Source organism: Purpureocillium lilacinum (assembly GCF_023168085.1).
Source record: "Purpureocillium lilacinum CBS 284.36 DNA, scaffold_6, whole genome shotgun sequence".
NCBI classification, from domain to species: Eukaryota; Fungi; Ascomycota; class Sordariomycetes; order Hypocreales; family Ophiocordycipitaceae; genus Purpureocillium; species Purpureocillium lilacinum.
The window spans coordinates 682699-697840 of record NW_027072116.1 but is presented as its reverse complement, the minus strand read 5'-3'; the positions used below and the strand labels follow the sequence as shown (position 1 = coordinate 697840).

Sequence of the window (15142 nt, the reverse complement as noted above, 5' to 3'; positions counted from 1 at the left end):
ACTCTGTGTTCGTCGTATGTGCATACGAACTCCTTCGGTCTAGGCGTTCCATGGGACAATTTATGGAGAGATTCGCACGGCTCTTCAGCATCACGGCCGAGCAACTCCCTTCCTTCCGCCCGCGTTTCACTTGCATCTGAAGACAGGAACATGTAGATAATCTGCCAGGGTATCGTGTTGAACGTGCGTACATCGTCATCGTCATCATCTTCATCTTCTCGTCATCGGCGCCATCGACGTCCTCGACTCCACGCTCCTCAACGCCCAAGCCCGTCACCGCTTCTTCCCACGCCACAAATGTTAAATGTCGAAAAAAAACACAGTCTCCCTCTTCTCAGCCTCTCTTCCGATATCACATCGGTTCACACCGCCAGATAGCCTCAGCCGCGCGCCCCGACGCCCCCTTGCCTTCGTTTTCCCTTTGCCGGGCGCCGCTCGGACGGGCGCCGCACGCAGCCTCCCCGTCGTGGCCCGGGGATGGATAGCAGCAGCAACAAGGTGGGCTGGACAGGACTTCACGATACGTGTGGGGGTGGTGGTCGCGCATAGACGGCGGTCTACACCGAGGCTTGAGGCGAGCCCGGCCCGACTATACTCCATTTCTTACGTCTGGAGCACCCGGCCTAGGTTCTGGTGCTCGACCAGCACGGCGTCCAGCTCGGCGACGAGCTGGCCCTTTCTCTCGTCGCGACACCAGCTCGCGTCGATGGCGCCGCGGAGGATCCACTCCCAGTCGGCGACGGAGAGGGCGAACTCGTCCTGCACGCGGCAGTAGACCTCCTGGATGTAGGCGCCGAAGTAGGCCGGGTCGTCGCTGTTGATGCTGAAGCGCACGCCGCCGTCGAGATATGCCCGCACGGGGGCGTGGCTCAGCTCGGGGATGTTGCACAGCCGCACGTTGGACCACGGGCACAGCGTCAACAGCGTGCCCGAGGATGCCAGGCGCGTCACCAGCGCCGGATCCTGGGCGGCCGAAAGGCCGTGATCGATGCGCGTCACGCCCAGATGGTCTAGCGATGCGGTGACGAACTCGGGCCCAGCCTCCTCGCCGGCGTGCGCAGTCAGACGTGCCCCGGTGGTTGCAACCCGCGCGTACAGCTCCTTGAAGAGCTCCGGCGGGAAGTTCTTTTCGCTCGACACCATGCCGAAGCCCGCGAGCATGCTCCTGTCGGCGTCATTGCCGGCAGTAGCAGCGGCAGCAAGAGGGGGCGAGAGGTGGCCCCGGTCGAGGACCGTGTCGACGAGCGCGTGCGAGTCGGCGAGCGGCAGGTGTCGCAAAACACAGACGATGTACTCGACCGTGATGCCGAGCTCACTGACGGCGCGCTTCTTGGCCGCGGCGAGCCCCTCGACGATGGTGTCGTAGGAGACGCCGCGAGCCGTGTGCGCCTGCGGGTCGAAGAAGATCTCGGCGTGGCGAACGCGCTGGGCCGCGGCCTTGACGAAGTAGGCCCAGGCCAGGGCCTCAAAGTCGCCCGCCGTGACGAGCACGCTCATGCCCTGGTAGTAGTAGTGCAGGAAGTCGTCGAGGCACGTCCAGCGCGCGTAGCGGGCGAGCAGGGCCTCGGGCGAGGCGTACGCCGGGTCGTCGGGCAGCGCGACATTGTTCTTGGCCGCGAGCGCAAAGAGCAGCGGCGGCTCGAGCGTGCCTTCGATGTGCAAGTGATGCTCGACTTTGGGCAGGGCCACGAGGAGGTCGTGGAGCGGAGACTTGCACATGGTTCTGGGCTGTAGGTCGCTCTTTTCCTGGCCGGGTTGAGGCCGCTCGTGATCTATCCGCAGCCTCCTGGGGCGTACAAAGAACGCTTTCGTCGCGTTCCCACCTGGGTCCGCCGGCGGTTCTCCGCATCCAAAGCCATCGCCGGTCTATTCGGAATTTTCGGAGCACTCCGGCCCTTGGCATCGGCCCCCTGCGACTCTCCGCATGGCAGCCCGCGTCAACTGAGGACAATCAGCGACATGTCTTGTAACCGAAAGACGTCGTCGCGTCCTGCACGGTGTGCTCGCGTGGTGGCTTATACCCTCCTTGCCTGACCTACCACGACGTAGGCTCGTCGTGCCGCGTGCTGGTGCGGTCTGCTGGATAATACGAGGCGTCTCGAACCCGGCCCCGACTCCCAATGACATGGAGCTCCGTCAGACCCGTCTCAGCCAACGTCATTGCTCTTGGTGATCCGCTGCCAAGATGCCTCCGCCACCTTCTTGCACAAACATGTAAGCCCGCACGCACGACGCGCTTCAGCGGCTGACGCAGTGGCGGCGGATCAGCCAACGCCCCCTCATGTCGACGAGTTGTTGTTGCCGCTGACATGTCAGTTGCGACAGCACCGGTTGGTCGGCCTCGAGAATCGCCGCCGAGTGCCAACGAGCGGCAAGGGCCGGATGCAAGCCGGTGAGCTCATGGCCTGCGCCGGGAGCACAGCAGAAGCGCGGCACCGGCAACCTGTTTGAAACACGCGGGTGTCGTGTGCGGGTTGCAGACCTCCATCTCGCCACGGCCAGCCCGTCCGGCCGTATCGCGATCCAAGGGCACCGGCCGTGCCGTGCCGTGCCTCGCTTGAACCGTGGCCGTGCGCCGCTCATCTGCAAATATAACATGTATTCGCATGTCTGTCTGTCGCAATGCTCCGTCCGTCCCCAAGCGACGAGCCAAGCCGGGCGGGCCTGTTACATCCGTTTCGGATCATGACCCGCGGAGCCGAGGCGGCCTCCACGTCCAACCCAACCATGTTTCATGCCGCGCCGACCGACGGGCTCTGCAACCTGTCGGGCGCTTGCGGGCCGGGGCCCAGAAGCCAAGCTCTGAAGCCAAGCCCTCGTTCGGTCTTGATCCCAGCTCCAGCACACCTCATCAGAGAGCACCCCCGGCTGTCCGAAACCACACCCCCCCCACAACCAAAGCCACGTCTCGGGCCTGCTCGGCCACGAGCGTTGCGTGCGTGCGTGCGTGCTCGCACTTCTTGTTGCAGGACCCCGCAGCAGTTAAAATCAACAGCCGCCACCGTCGCCATCCGTGATGGGTCGGCGTCGGGAGTGCCTCCCAGTGGCTCGACCGTCCCGACTTTCGGTCCATGATTCGCGGGTTTACGACCACTGCCGGGGAATCGCCATGTCAAACCTGCCTGCCATGATATGCAAATCAGCCAAGCAGAGCATTCGTAGCACAAAACAGCACTGCACTGTGCTGTGCTGTACCTGTGCACCGGAGGCCTTGGAGCAGGCAGAATAGCGCTGCCACCATCTCGCGAGCGCCATGCCCTAGATTCAAGCTGCTTGCTTGCCTGGTCTCTCGGCACGGCAAAGCCATTTGGCGAGCGCTGCTGTCAAGGCTCGCAGTTTATACGCATGCGTGCTCGGCTCACGGCACAAACGGCCTTCTCCAGCCCGGATCGCGGATGGCACCCAAGAAGAATTCGTAAGCTACCGGCTGGGTCGGCAGAGCATTCTGGAGTCGGCTGAATCGTCAAGCCAGCGACCAGAACGCACGAGCTTCCAGGTGCCGGGATGCTCAGGGGCTGGCCCCGGAGATGGTCCTCCACAGCAGCAAACCTCCTCGACGCCATGACGCCCACCAACAGCCTGAAATGCCGCTTGGTCGCAACTCGACACGGTTGGGCGGCAGTTGCTCTCGCTCCCCCCCTCGGTCCAGGGCGGGGCAGGCGTCTGGAGCCCGACTTTTCGCCACCAGCGGTGAGAACACCCTCGGAAATCCGCCATCTGCAATCTGCAACTCGGCGGCCACCACCACCATCAAATCAAGCCCACCCCGCGGCAACCCGGCTGTCTGGCCCTTGGGTCCGCTGCTAAAGGCCAGCCTCGCGTGCTGGATCCGACGGATGGCGCAGTCCAACAGCGATCGTCGGTCCGTGTTGCGCCGCGCCTCTAGCGCCAGAGGCTCCCGAGATTGGCTTTCCGGCTACGTGCAAATTGCCCGCAGCGAACCGGGGTCAGGAGGCCAGCGTGCCCTGGCGAGCCTGGGGGCCTCGTGCCTCTGGCTCGCCAGGGCTTGGGACAAGGTTTCAACCTAGCCGCTGGTTGGCATTGTGTCAGTGCCTCGTTGTCTTGCCCCAGCCGAATGACTGCCTGCAAGCTCGGACCCTTCGTCCCTGCTTTTTGGCCAACGACCCGTCAGGAGGAGTCTTCATGCCGAATGGGATGGCCGGTATGGTCCAGGGGCCGCCATGAGACAGCATCGCGCTGCGGGTGCAACGTTGGTCATAGTCGACCACGGATGCTGCATCGTGACCCTACAGAGCTGTATGAACAACTGCCTGTCCACTCGAGCTGTTGAGATTTGAGTCGCGGAGCCGTGGCAGCCCAGCCGGGCCCATGGCAGCAAACTCAGCATGTGCTTCTGACCCTTTACAAAGTCGTCGTACTCGCAATGCGACTGGGTACCGAATCCCACCATTGCAAACCCATGGTTCGGTCCTGTCGACGTCGGGACACCCAAGACAGGACATGATTTGCCTCGCCAGTCCGTCTCCTTATTCCCCCCCTGGCAAGTTCCGGAGGCAGCCGACCAAGCGGGCTCGCTCCGGAATTGATTGCGCTGCAGGTCCGATACAGCAGCTCACCCGGAAACCGGGAGGGGAAATGATGACTGGTGATCTCTGGCTCTCCGCTCAACGACGATCCAGCGGCGGGCAGGCCTGACTGCCTAAAAGCCAGTGGGCCGGAGGGGGGGTGGTGTGGGCGTCGAGGGCGTCAAGCGCCGCAGCGCTTCCCAACTTCTGTAAGTCTGCTGAAGAAGGGGAGATGGCACCATCACATGTTGTCCAGGCGCGCGCGCGGCGACAGCAGTCATGATCCTGAAGGAACGTACACCAACACCATGTATATCCATATTTTTCTGTGGTGTCGCCAGCAATGGACGCGCAATCCCGTTGCAGAAACAGGCCGCTAGCTTGGGCGAGGTTCAAATAGACACGGAGCTGTGGTCCCGCGCGGCGAGCCATGTGGTCCGGGCGAGCTGGAGCCGGCCGACCTGGTCGCACCGTCCAGGGCCAGCAGGGACGACGTGGAAGCCCACAGACATTCTGGAAGCCACAGAATTGGCACCACTTTGGGGCTGCGCCCGTGGGTCGGGTTGCGCCCGCTCGCCCTGGGACGCCCCATCGGCCCCGGCGCCGGTGTTTCGTGCTCCAAGCCAGGCGCCTTGGTGACCGGGGATGCGGCAGCATGGGTGCCAGGTGTCAGGAGAGGACTGTGCCACCCGAACTCGTCGATACTTGTGAGGACTGCGCTTGTGCGTGCATGGGGGTCATGGAGCGGCCACCAACCTGCCGCTGCCGCGCATTGCATGTCGAATGGGTTAGTGGGCAAAGTCGTCGTCACCGAACATCCGTGGGCCCAGCGGTGAAATCTCTGCTTGGCGTATTCCATGTGCCCGCAACGAAAGCCACCGACGGGGAGTCGAGGTCAAGGTGACGATGGATCACTGGGCCGCCTACTTTCGAGGAGGTGTTGGGTGGGCGACGGGCCGATGGCAAGCAGGTCGAGCCGTGGCGATACTAACTTAGATGGCACCCGGGACGATGTGACAGCCGGGCCGACCGAGCGGCCTCCCCCTGCCCTCCCCTGGCGGAGTTGGGCTAGGAAGAGGCGCGACCTTTCATGTCCGGGCACGGCGAGTCCCCCACAGAGAAGGCCTTGGCCTTGGCGCCAGGGAATGTCGCAGCTGGGGCTTGATTCGCGGAAAGCGACCCCTCCGCAAACAAGCCGTTTGGGTGACGACGTCAAGGGCTGGTCGGTGGACTGGTGGCTTGGTTGCCCGCTTGGTTGACCTTCCTCTTAGGAAGCCCCAACCGTGCTCGATCGCCGCCGGACCAGGCGCTGCCATGTCGGCTGGTTGGTCAGTGACAAGCACGCAACCCCGGAGAGCCTTCGAGTGGCTTGCTTGACCTGGTAGGGCCAGGCTTACCAACACGACGAGCAAAAGCGGATGTGCGTGGTGTTTGGGGGTTGGCGTGCAAGAACGGGCCAGCCAGCATGCAGCTTATCGGTCGTGAACAATGAATGTCCCGGGCTGCCCGGCGGGAGCATGACGACGACTATGAATAACACGTTGGGGTGTGAAGATGTTGGGTACTTGCTTCACTTCTCCGAACTGTACTGTACAGTACTCGCAGACTGAGGGAATAAATCGTGGGAGCCGTGAGAGCGCTTTGGCCAGAATGCCGCCTCAGCCCGTCCCCGTGGTCATCTCCAGGTGGGCCCCGAGTGCGTCGGGCCTGGGGCCTTGGTGGGATCAGTGAGCGCGTGCTGCCCCTTGGTTGCGGCAGGATGGCCGCCAGTCACTTTAGCCTATTCGCAGGCGTCTTGGGGGCACAGACACTGGCGCGGCCGCTGAAGAGGCGCACATCATCAGTGGCCCGGGCTGGCTGTCGAGCGTGCGTTCGAAGGGTGGGCGGCAGAGACATGTTCCGAGATATCCTGGTTCAGTGGCAACCTCACATATCACCTCTGGCGCCCGTCCCTCTCCACTGGACACCCCTTCGCGGGCTCGCTAGCCCCGGCTGCTTTACCGACTGCGGCGCTCGTCGCGGGTGGGTGCGGGTTCTCGAGTTGCGTGCTCGACGTGACAACGGCCGCTATGTGCTCCGTGCTGCTGGGCCGTCGGTGCTGGGCCCGCTGGCTCGCGAGCGCCGGATGACCCGTGGGTTCTGCCGCGACAGCGCTTGGCCGGCTGCCCAGGCACCCAGCCAGAGAGGCCTGACAGCGGCGCTGTGGACGGGCCCCGTGAGAACAAGTAGCTTGGGAAGCAGCGGGGGGAAGTACGAGTAAGGTACAGTGCAGGGCGCCACCAGCGCGTGTGCCGGTCAGTCGCGAGGTTCAAGGTTGGGTCGTGTCTCGACGGCGTCGGCTTCGGTTGCCGTGACGGCGGAGGGCCAGAGGATTATGCGTGCAAGCATACTCGTAGACAGGAAAGCGGCCGTGATGCTGATCAATGCATTAGAAAGCACGCCGATGAGATCATCTTGGTACTATGGCGGCGCATGGGCAGGGTCTGAAGTTTGCGTGCATGCTGTCCGTCTTTGCACGAATGTTGATGAGAGTGTGTGTGTGGCGGGCTCAGCTCTCGTCAGCACGAGGGCGAGGGGGGTGAAGCCATTGACGTCGGATGAGAAAAGCCACGGGCGGGAGTGGCATTGCATTGCATTGTCTGGCTCCTTCCGTCTCATCATCATGTCACTGCCTCGGGCAGGAGCCAGCCAGCCAGCCAGCCAACCAGCCAGGCAACCAGGCAACCAGTGTGGGAGCCTGGGAGCGTTGATTCAGGCTCTCTTGCCGCTTGGCACGCTCGCGCCTGCCTTGTGGAGGCAGAAGCACAACCGGACGGAGATCTGCGGCGCCGCGAAGGAAGCAGGCGCGTCGGCAGCAACACACTCAGGAGGAGCAGGAAGGAGCCATGGGCGGCACCAGCACCAGCACCACCAGCAGACACTCCCAGGGGAAGGCGGCATCCCGGACGAAGCAGAGCTGGAAGGAGACATGCAGTGGCCCAAGGCAGTGGCCCGCGACCATGTCTGGGCATTCTGAATGTGCTCGAGACGGCTTTCGCTTGTCTCTTGTTCGTCCGCTCTGGACCTCGTTGTACGCCCATATATATGAGAGCGTGAGTGTGTAGCACCGGGGAGACATTAACTTAACGTTTAGTTGCTAGATGACAGCCCGTCGTTGCGCAGCGAGTATCATATTCATGACCTCTCTTAGTACCCACCTAGGCAAGCTAGGCACCAGGGTACTCGCAACACCTCTGGAGTGGCGTGGCGCCCGCTTGGCTGGAGGCTTGAGAGCTTGGAAGCTGTCTTGCTTGTGCACGTAATTTACGTGCTTGTACAGCCCCCGACGCGGGCAGGTGCGATACACGGCGTCCCGCGCCGCTACCCGTACCTGCCTTCCAGATTGAACTGGAATTGAACGCCTCCCCGTCGTGCTCTGTGAGCGCTCGCATCTACACTTCTACAACACGCCCGTTGTCCTTGCGGGCAGCAAATGCAAGGTAAGATTTGGCACAGCGCCATACCGTACCAGTCAGGTCGTCCGGAGTCTCTGAGGCACACGTTGCACCGACGTGGTTGCGCCGCGCCGTCGTCCAGACTCGACACACACATACAGCAGCCCTCCACGTCGTCGACAACCTCCACAAACCGACCCTCACGGCTAGCTCCGTCCGGTGGCGCGCGCATCCTGTGCCGCACTGCACCGCGCTGCACTGTATCTCGACTGCACGTCTTCATGCATGGTCGTCTGCATGGATGTACTGTACCTCGCCCGTACCGATGTGCTGTATTCGTTTCCGACGCATCGTTCGCTGCCTGCCGATGGGGGGTCCCCGTCTCGTTTGCGTCGCCGTCTCCGTCTCCGTCTCCGTCTCCACGATCGTGGGGTCCAACAGCCGCCCATCTTCAGGGATGCCCGTCAGTGGACGCAGTACGGCGCAGTAACAGTCAGTACCCGGCCCGTTGCCACTGCATTGCACTGGCAGAGCGGACGAGTGGAGTGAGTTGACTCGCTCGACAACCAGCGAGCCGGGCCAAAAGCCGCACAAGACGGGCATCCATGGGCCCCTGTCCCCGGCCCCACGAGCACAGAAATGAAGAGCACGGCGCATCCCATGCCTTTCAAGTTACAGGCACGGCGCGTCTCGTACTCGCCGCAAGTCATGCTACTGTACCCCACGAGCACGCACACAATGTCGCATCCGCATCGCGCGTGCCATCACGCCGTCGTTGCTCTCGGTCCTCGACGAGACGGCTGTGCATGCCGCCTCCAACGACGACACGAGGGCAGCAAGCCAGCCCATGGAACGACGCAATGTTAGCCAGCCCAAGTCAACGGCCCGTCCGTTCCCAGCCGTTGCAACCCTGTCATCTGTCGGTCCCGTCCAGGGTCTCGCTGAGCCAAGCAACGTCGTCCCGTCACCCGGCGCCATTTTCAGCCGAGGTCTTTGGCTACCAGCGACAGCGCATCTCAGATCAGCGACCTCCGCTCCCATTGCGGCCCTTCGCTGAGCGTCGTGACTGGATGGCGCCCGGGCTAAACAGTCGCTCCACGAGACAAGCATCAGGTTAACGGGACGCCAGCAGGGCAAGCGCCACAGCCCATCAACCCATGCAAGGACAAGTGGACGACACCTGTCGGTTGCCCGTTCCCGACGCCTGCGAAGCGGCCAGCCCTGTCTGTACCAAAGGATATGGACGGGCGACATGGCGCAGAGGCGCACCTACCGCCTGTGCGTGCATGTACGACATGCACGCCCGGAGGCGCATCGTGGGTTTTGCCCGTTTGCCAGCCTGGCAGCCCTGGGCTCGCCGTGCGTTTTGTGGCGCCAGAAGGGGAGCAAGCACCATCGAGATCAGTTCCATCCGTCCAGACAAGGGCCTTGTTCCGGCGGTTCACTCGGCTCCAAACCGAATTCCCCACCCTAAATGACCCTGAGGGGACTCGTCACCTCCTCCTCCTTCTGTCACGGATACTGCCGTGCCATTGGCGCGCACGCGGAGGGGTGGCATCCTGGTCCACACATTCGGCGGGCACAAGCTAACTCGAGCCCTTGGCAAGCCTCGAGGTACATGCAGTGAGCGAGCCCTCGCCGTCCATCCTGATTCTGGCAATGCCATCTCGCAGGGCGGCACCAGACGCCCTCGGCGACGCCTGGTGGGATCCCGGAGAACGCTCTGAAAAGGGTCAAGTGTAGTCATGCTCAACGAGTGCCATGCTTCCAGGCTGATGTCGGGGTGCCTCGTCGTTCGAACAAGCAGCACCAGTCGAGTCAAGCCCGTTGGAGACAATGTCGACGTGCAGCTGCCATGCACGAGGACACACAGTCCGTTTGCTTGCCTACCGGTCCTGGGTCCCATTGTGGATCTAAGTTATAGCGACGCAGAACAGCCTTGGCTCTCAAGTGTCGACGAGTCGCCAAGTCGGCGGCAGGCGGCAATGTCTTTCTGACCAGAGCCATTGCGCCCAAGGCGCCATGACTGCAATATCCCGTCCCCGGAGGCTGTGCAGCCCTCATCAGGTCAGTTGAGCCTCACCTTTGCCCGCCAAGTCTGTTCTGGGACCCAGGCAAAGCTGCTGCCGCTCCAGCACGGCCACCCAACGTGCGTCCTTTTCATGGCGTCCGTTCTGCGTAGAGTGGGCCGGCGGCGCTTCAGCGACCCATTCGCTAGTCTAGAGTACTGCGCATGCTTGCTGCACAAGCAGTCCTGGTCAGCTGCTGGCGCCGTGAGCACCTCGGTCGGATGCTGTTACTGGTATCTTGCTCTCGACGGTCGATAATGGCGGACGATGCCCATCAGACATGTGCTACACAGTCCAGGCGGCCGATCACCAAGCGTTCTGGTGCTGCTGGTCCGCGGGGAGGATGCATTCTCAGCCGTGCAAAGTACGTGGTCTTCATTCTGCAGAGCAACTAACGGATGGACATCGCCACGGACGGGTCGAGCAGGACGCTTCTTGGCGCGCACCCCCGTAACAGGTCTTGCCACGAAGTCGCTGGACCTCCTCGACTCGAACGGGCAGTTGCTGCACCCTGCTTCTTGCGTGCACATCATATCCAGAAATAGGCGCCTTGGACCCAGCGGTAGCCACATGCCGAGCAAAGCTTGGCATGATCGGTCGAGGGGATAGTTTGTGCTCCCCGCTGACTGGCGCTGCATGGCCGGCCCTGCTTGCGATACACGAAGAGACTGGGCGAGCCATCCGGGAGCCGGATGCCGACCGCAGTCGACGGCAGACCGAGCATTCTGAACGCTGCACATGAGCCCTGGGCCCACGGCGCCGTCGCCGGCGCTCAACTCCCACTCGTCCAGGGGCGGCCAGGGCGCCCACTAACGTTAGCTGGCCGGCATGGCACGCGCGCCTGGTGAGGCTTGTGAGGGCCCCCGAGGGGATGCTGCCGGCCGCCACACATACGTGCACATATGCTACGAGACGGGCAGGCTACCACTTGCGGGCTGTGTGTCGCTCATCATCTTTTAGCAGCAGGTGGAGCATGGAAGGGGCAGCGGGCTCGTAGGGGCTGCCCCCCCAGTTGGACGGCCAGGCTGGTCCGTCTGCTGCCTCTGTTGCGCCGTCGACACAGGCGCAGGCGCCGGCTCCGGCACCGTCCGCGATACAAGGGACGGCGCCGCGCCCAACAGCGCCAGTGACCCGGAGCAGAGCAAGCCAACCGCGTCGGCCGCTAGAGGGTGTACAGCCAAGTACGTGCGAGATCCAAGGTGGCTCACGGCGGCGGCGGCGGTGGTGGTGGCGGCAGTCGGAGCAGCAGCAGGTCAAATCGATCGTGCCTCGACCATCCACCACAACGACGACGGCGCCCCACGACGGGTCCAAGGACGAGCGAGGGCGGCACACCCAAAACACGCCCCCCCTCCACCCCCCGATTGAGTCGTGGCAGGGATACGGTACTGGACCGGGCCAAGGAGAGGGAGGTACCTGCGATGCAGTACCCGGCTCGCCGGCCTCCAGCGCAGCAGCATGGCTTCGGCAGCAGCCTGCCTTGCTGGCTGATGGCAAAGCGATGAATGAATGACATGCCCCGAAGATCCCAGCCGTCGACGAAACACGTTAGTGGCTTTGGCTGATCTCAACCGCCCCAGTCCATCCAAAATTGTCCCAGGGTTCCGTCGACGTTTCCCACCCCATAGCCCCATGTCCATACTATCCAAACAATATTCCCCGAATTTGCTTTAATGCGCGGAGAGCCCCAGCTGATCACGGGCGAGCGCTGCTGCTGCTGACCTTTGCTGCCGCGACCCGAGACCAGGACAAACCATACCATTCCTTATGCTTGGGACATGTCCGGGGGGCAGCTCCTTACGCACAAGTTGAACCCAATCTTTATCGTTCCTCGCGGAGCTGCTCCCGCTCGCTCTCTGCGGCTATAACCGACCGACTTGAAGCTGTCATTGACTGGCCGCGCGTTTGACCCGGCATCTCAACGAGGGTCCGCTCCGCACCGCACCGCACTGCACCGCACCGCAGCTTCCAGGCCAGCGTTGCGGCAGGTTCCCATTTCCCGCGGACGCTACCGCCGTCTGCCTTGCTGCAGCATCTTACGGGGTTCATGTCGTTTGGACTGTGAGGAGACGAGACGAGTCTTTGTGCCGCGACTTCTTGCCATCGCTCGCGTGGTGGCCAGCACGCCCACGCCGACGAGCCACCAACGCCCTCTGGAACATCGCCACCAGGGCTCTGCGGCGCATTCTAATCTGGCTACGGCAACCGCGTCTCTGGAATCTTAGCAGGGTCGAGTAGCACGGGGGCTGCGGCACGACCAGATACGACGCTCATCGACGTGATCCGATTTTGACTGGCCCCTACCCGACTTCAAGAGCCACGAGATCGAGCTTTTGGATTGGTTTTCGACACGAGTCTGGCGGAATAAGCGAGATTCGTTACACGTCGCGGTGTTTGAGCATCCGCCTTGTGTGGATTCGAATACTCACAACTCTCCTTCCGCTCGACGTTCTGCCCCTCGGTCACCGTCATCGCAACAGCCGGCGACGGTTGCACTCCGCGCGAGCGTCTCGGCACCGTACGGCATCCGCCGCCAGATTCGTGGCTTGCGGTGTCCTCGCTCGCCGGATAGGCTAACCTCTCCGCGGCGCAAAGGAGGCTGGCCCCTCGAGACAGGTTGCCCTAGCCATGGCGGCCGAATCGTCGCACAACCCATACGCCCGATCTCCCAACCCATCCACAAGGTCATACGACTCCTCGTCAGTCTCTTCTGCTACGTCGCCGCGGCCACCATCTCGGTATCTGGGCGGGCTTCTGGGCACGAGCGCGCGGCCCAACGCGGCGCCGAGTCCCCAACCCATTGGCATGCCGTCACTGCCTCCTGTCAACCAAGGCTTCCCCCCGTACGCGTCCATGTCTAGCTCGGTACTCGGGCGCGAGTCTCTCGCCTCGACCGACTCAGTCATGAGCGGCCAGGGGGTCGGCCACGGTCACTTGCCCGGGACGCCCGGCAGCCAGGGACAGAAGAGGGCATATCGCCAACGTCGCAAGGACCCCAGCTGCGACGCGTGCCGGGAGAGAAAGGTCAAGTGTGACGCCACCGAGACCACCAGTTGCTCGGAATGCTCTAGCAGAAACGTCAAGTGCCAGTTTACCAAGGAGACGAACCGGAGGATGTCGTCGATCAAGCAGGTCCAGGACCTGGAGAAGCAAATCGAGAGGGTGAAGCGCGACAACTCCAACTTGCGCAGGATCCTCGGGGAAAGGGAGGGTCCCATGGACATGGAAATGGAACCCGCAGATCGACAACTCGCCCAATTACCCCCGATAGGGTCCGAGCCGAAGCAACGCAGACGACACCCTCCCAACCCAGAGCTGGCGCGGGCGCGGGCAAGCGTTCGCAGCCTCTCCAAAGGGATCTGGAAACCACCAGCACAGCATCGCCAGCCTCCGCCGACAATCCTCGACTGCCCAACGCCAGAGCTTCCGCCCCAGTCCGTTGTGGATCGGCTTTTGCATTCGTATTGCAACTCTGCACACACAATGTTCCCGATCGTCCATATGCCGACATTCCAGGCCATGGTCGACGACTTGTACAGGTCGAATCCTCAGCGGGTATCCTCAGCCTGGATATCACTCTTCTTCGCGGTTCTTGCGGCAGGCAGTCTGTTCAGCCCCGAACCGCCCACCACCACCACCTTCTACCGGCCAGCCGAGCTTTTAGAGTCTGCCCGAAAAGTCATGGATCCCTGGAACAATCACCACACGCTCGACAACGCGCGTGCCCTCGTGCTCATCGCTCTGTGTCTCAGCGAGATGAACTTGAAGTCCGCTGCTTGGAATTGGCTTGGCAATGCCGTCCGCGTTGGGCAGGATCTTGGCCTCTACTCTGAGTCGGGCTCCTGGCCCGTCATCGAGGGCGAAATGCGGCGACGGACATGGTGGTCCATTTACATCCTCGACAGAACCATGGCTACAGAGATGGGGCACCCTTTTCTCATCGACGATGCGGACTGCGACGTGTCTCTTCCGGCCGCTGTGGACGACCAGTACCTTCGAGAGGATGGAATGCGAGTCCCGAACGGGGCCGAGCCGCTGACCCATTCCCTCCTTGCCATTATCCACGTCGTGCGGTCGTACACGTCCTTGATCAGATCGATGGATGCGCCGGGGCTCTCCGCCGGCCAACTGGCCATGTTTGACGGGCATTTCAAGAAGTGCCTGAGCACCTTCCCGCCGGCCTGTGATCCCAGTAACACCGTGGCGCTGGCACCGCACTTTCTAGCTCCGCTGGCCTACCTTTTCCATGCGAGGCTCCTTGTCCATCGACACAACTTGTCACCGAGCTGTTCGCCCGAAGTTCGTTTCGCCGCCATTGAGAACTGCACTCACGTTGCCCTCGAGACGGCGTCGCTCATCAGTCGAACTAAATCCCCAGCTGACGGTGCAACGGCTCTGCTTACGACGCATATTTTCCGTTCGACGCTGTTCCTGCTTCTGGCCGGCTACCTCGACCATGCGACCACGCTCATCAGAGCCCTCGCGGCTATTGACGCTCGACGAGACATCACCCTGTCGTGCGGACGCTATCTGTCCTTTTTCATATCCACGTTGGTCGCGAAGCGGGCGGAGCACGCCAACTACCTCTCACGACGGTCCTCGGTCGACCACGCGGCACTCCTCACCTCCTTGACCCGCGACGAAGAGCTCCTCGCATACGTTTCGGCTGATCAACAGGCGTCACCACAGCGGTCGTGGCTTTGGATGGTGCAGGACAACGTGCCGCCTCCGCCGAAGTCGAGCACCGCGTCCGGCGGCGCAAGTGAGAACGGGCTCTTCAGTTCAGAGCTCCGGACCGGCTTGACGGAGGAGGAGCGCAGGGAATGGGGCGGCTGGGCACGTCTCGAGGCGGCCGCCCGAGGGCTGGCTGGCAGCGCTACCACGGCCACCACCACGTGGACGCCTCTGCCTCCACCGCAGGTCAAGAGCGAGTCTCCCGTGGCAGCCGTCGAGATCCAGCGCCTGTCAGACGCACCTAGATTCGCGACCGAGGCCAGGGCCCCGCCTTCGGGCAGCCCAACGTCGAATCCAGTTGTCAAGAGGGGTGCCGAGCGCATCAGCATCGCCAACATTATTTGAGCGGGGTGGGTTTCTGTACCGGGCGAAACCACTG

General features: G+C 62.7%; 2 protein-coding genes across 2 annotated transcripts; one reads left to right on the top strand and one right to left on the bottom strand.

Moving 5' to 3' along the window:
- Positions 1-603: 603 nt before the first annotated feature.
- On the bottom strand, positions 604-1719 carry PLICBS_008133 (adenine deaminase; the record flags this gene model as incomplete). The annotated part of the gene is made up of 1 exon (XM_018324379.2): positions 604-1719. The coding sequence occupies one exon, from the start codon at positions 1717-1719 to the stop codon at positions 604-606; it is 1116 nt and encodes a 371-aa protein (XP_018177558.2).
- Positions 1720-12657: 10938 nt separating this feature from the next.
- Positions 12658-15108, top strand: PLICBS_008132 (uncharacterized protein; the record flags this gene model as incomplete). Its single annotated transcript, XM_018324381.2, has 1 exon — positions 12658-15108. One exon carries the CDS (start codon positions 12658-12660, stop codon positions 15106-15108), a length of 2451 nt encoding a protein of 816 aa, XP_018177560.2.
- Between the last annotated feature and the right edge of the window lie 34 nt (positions 15109-15142).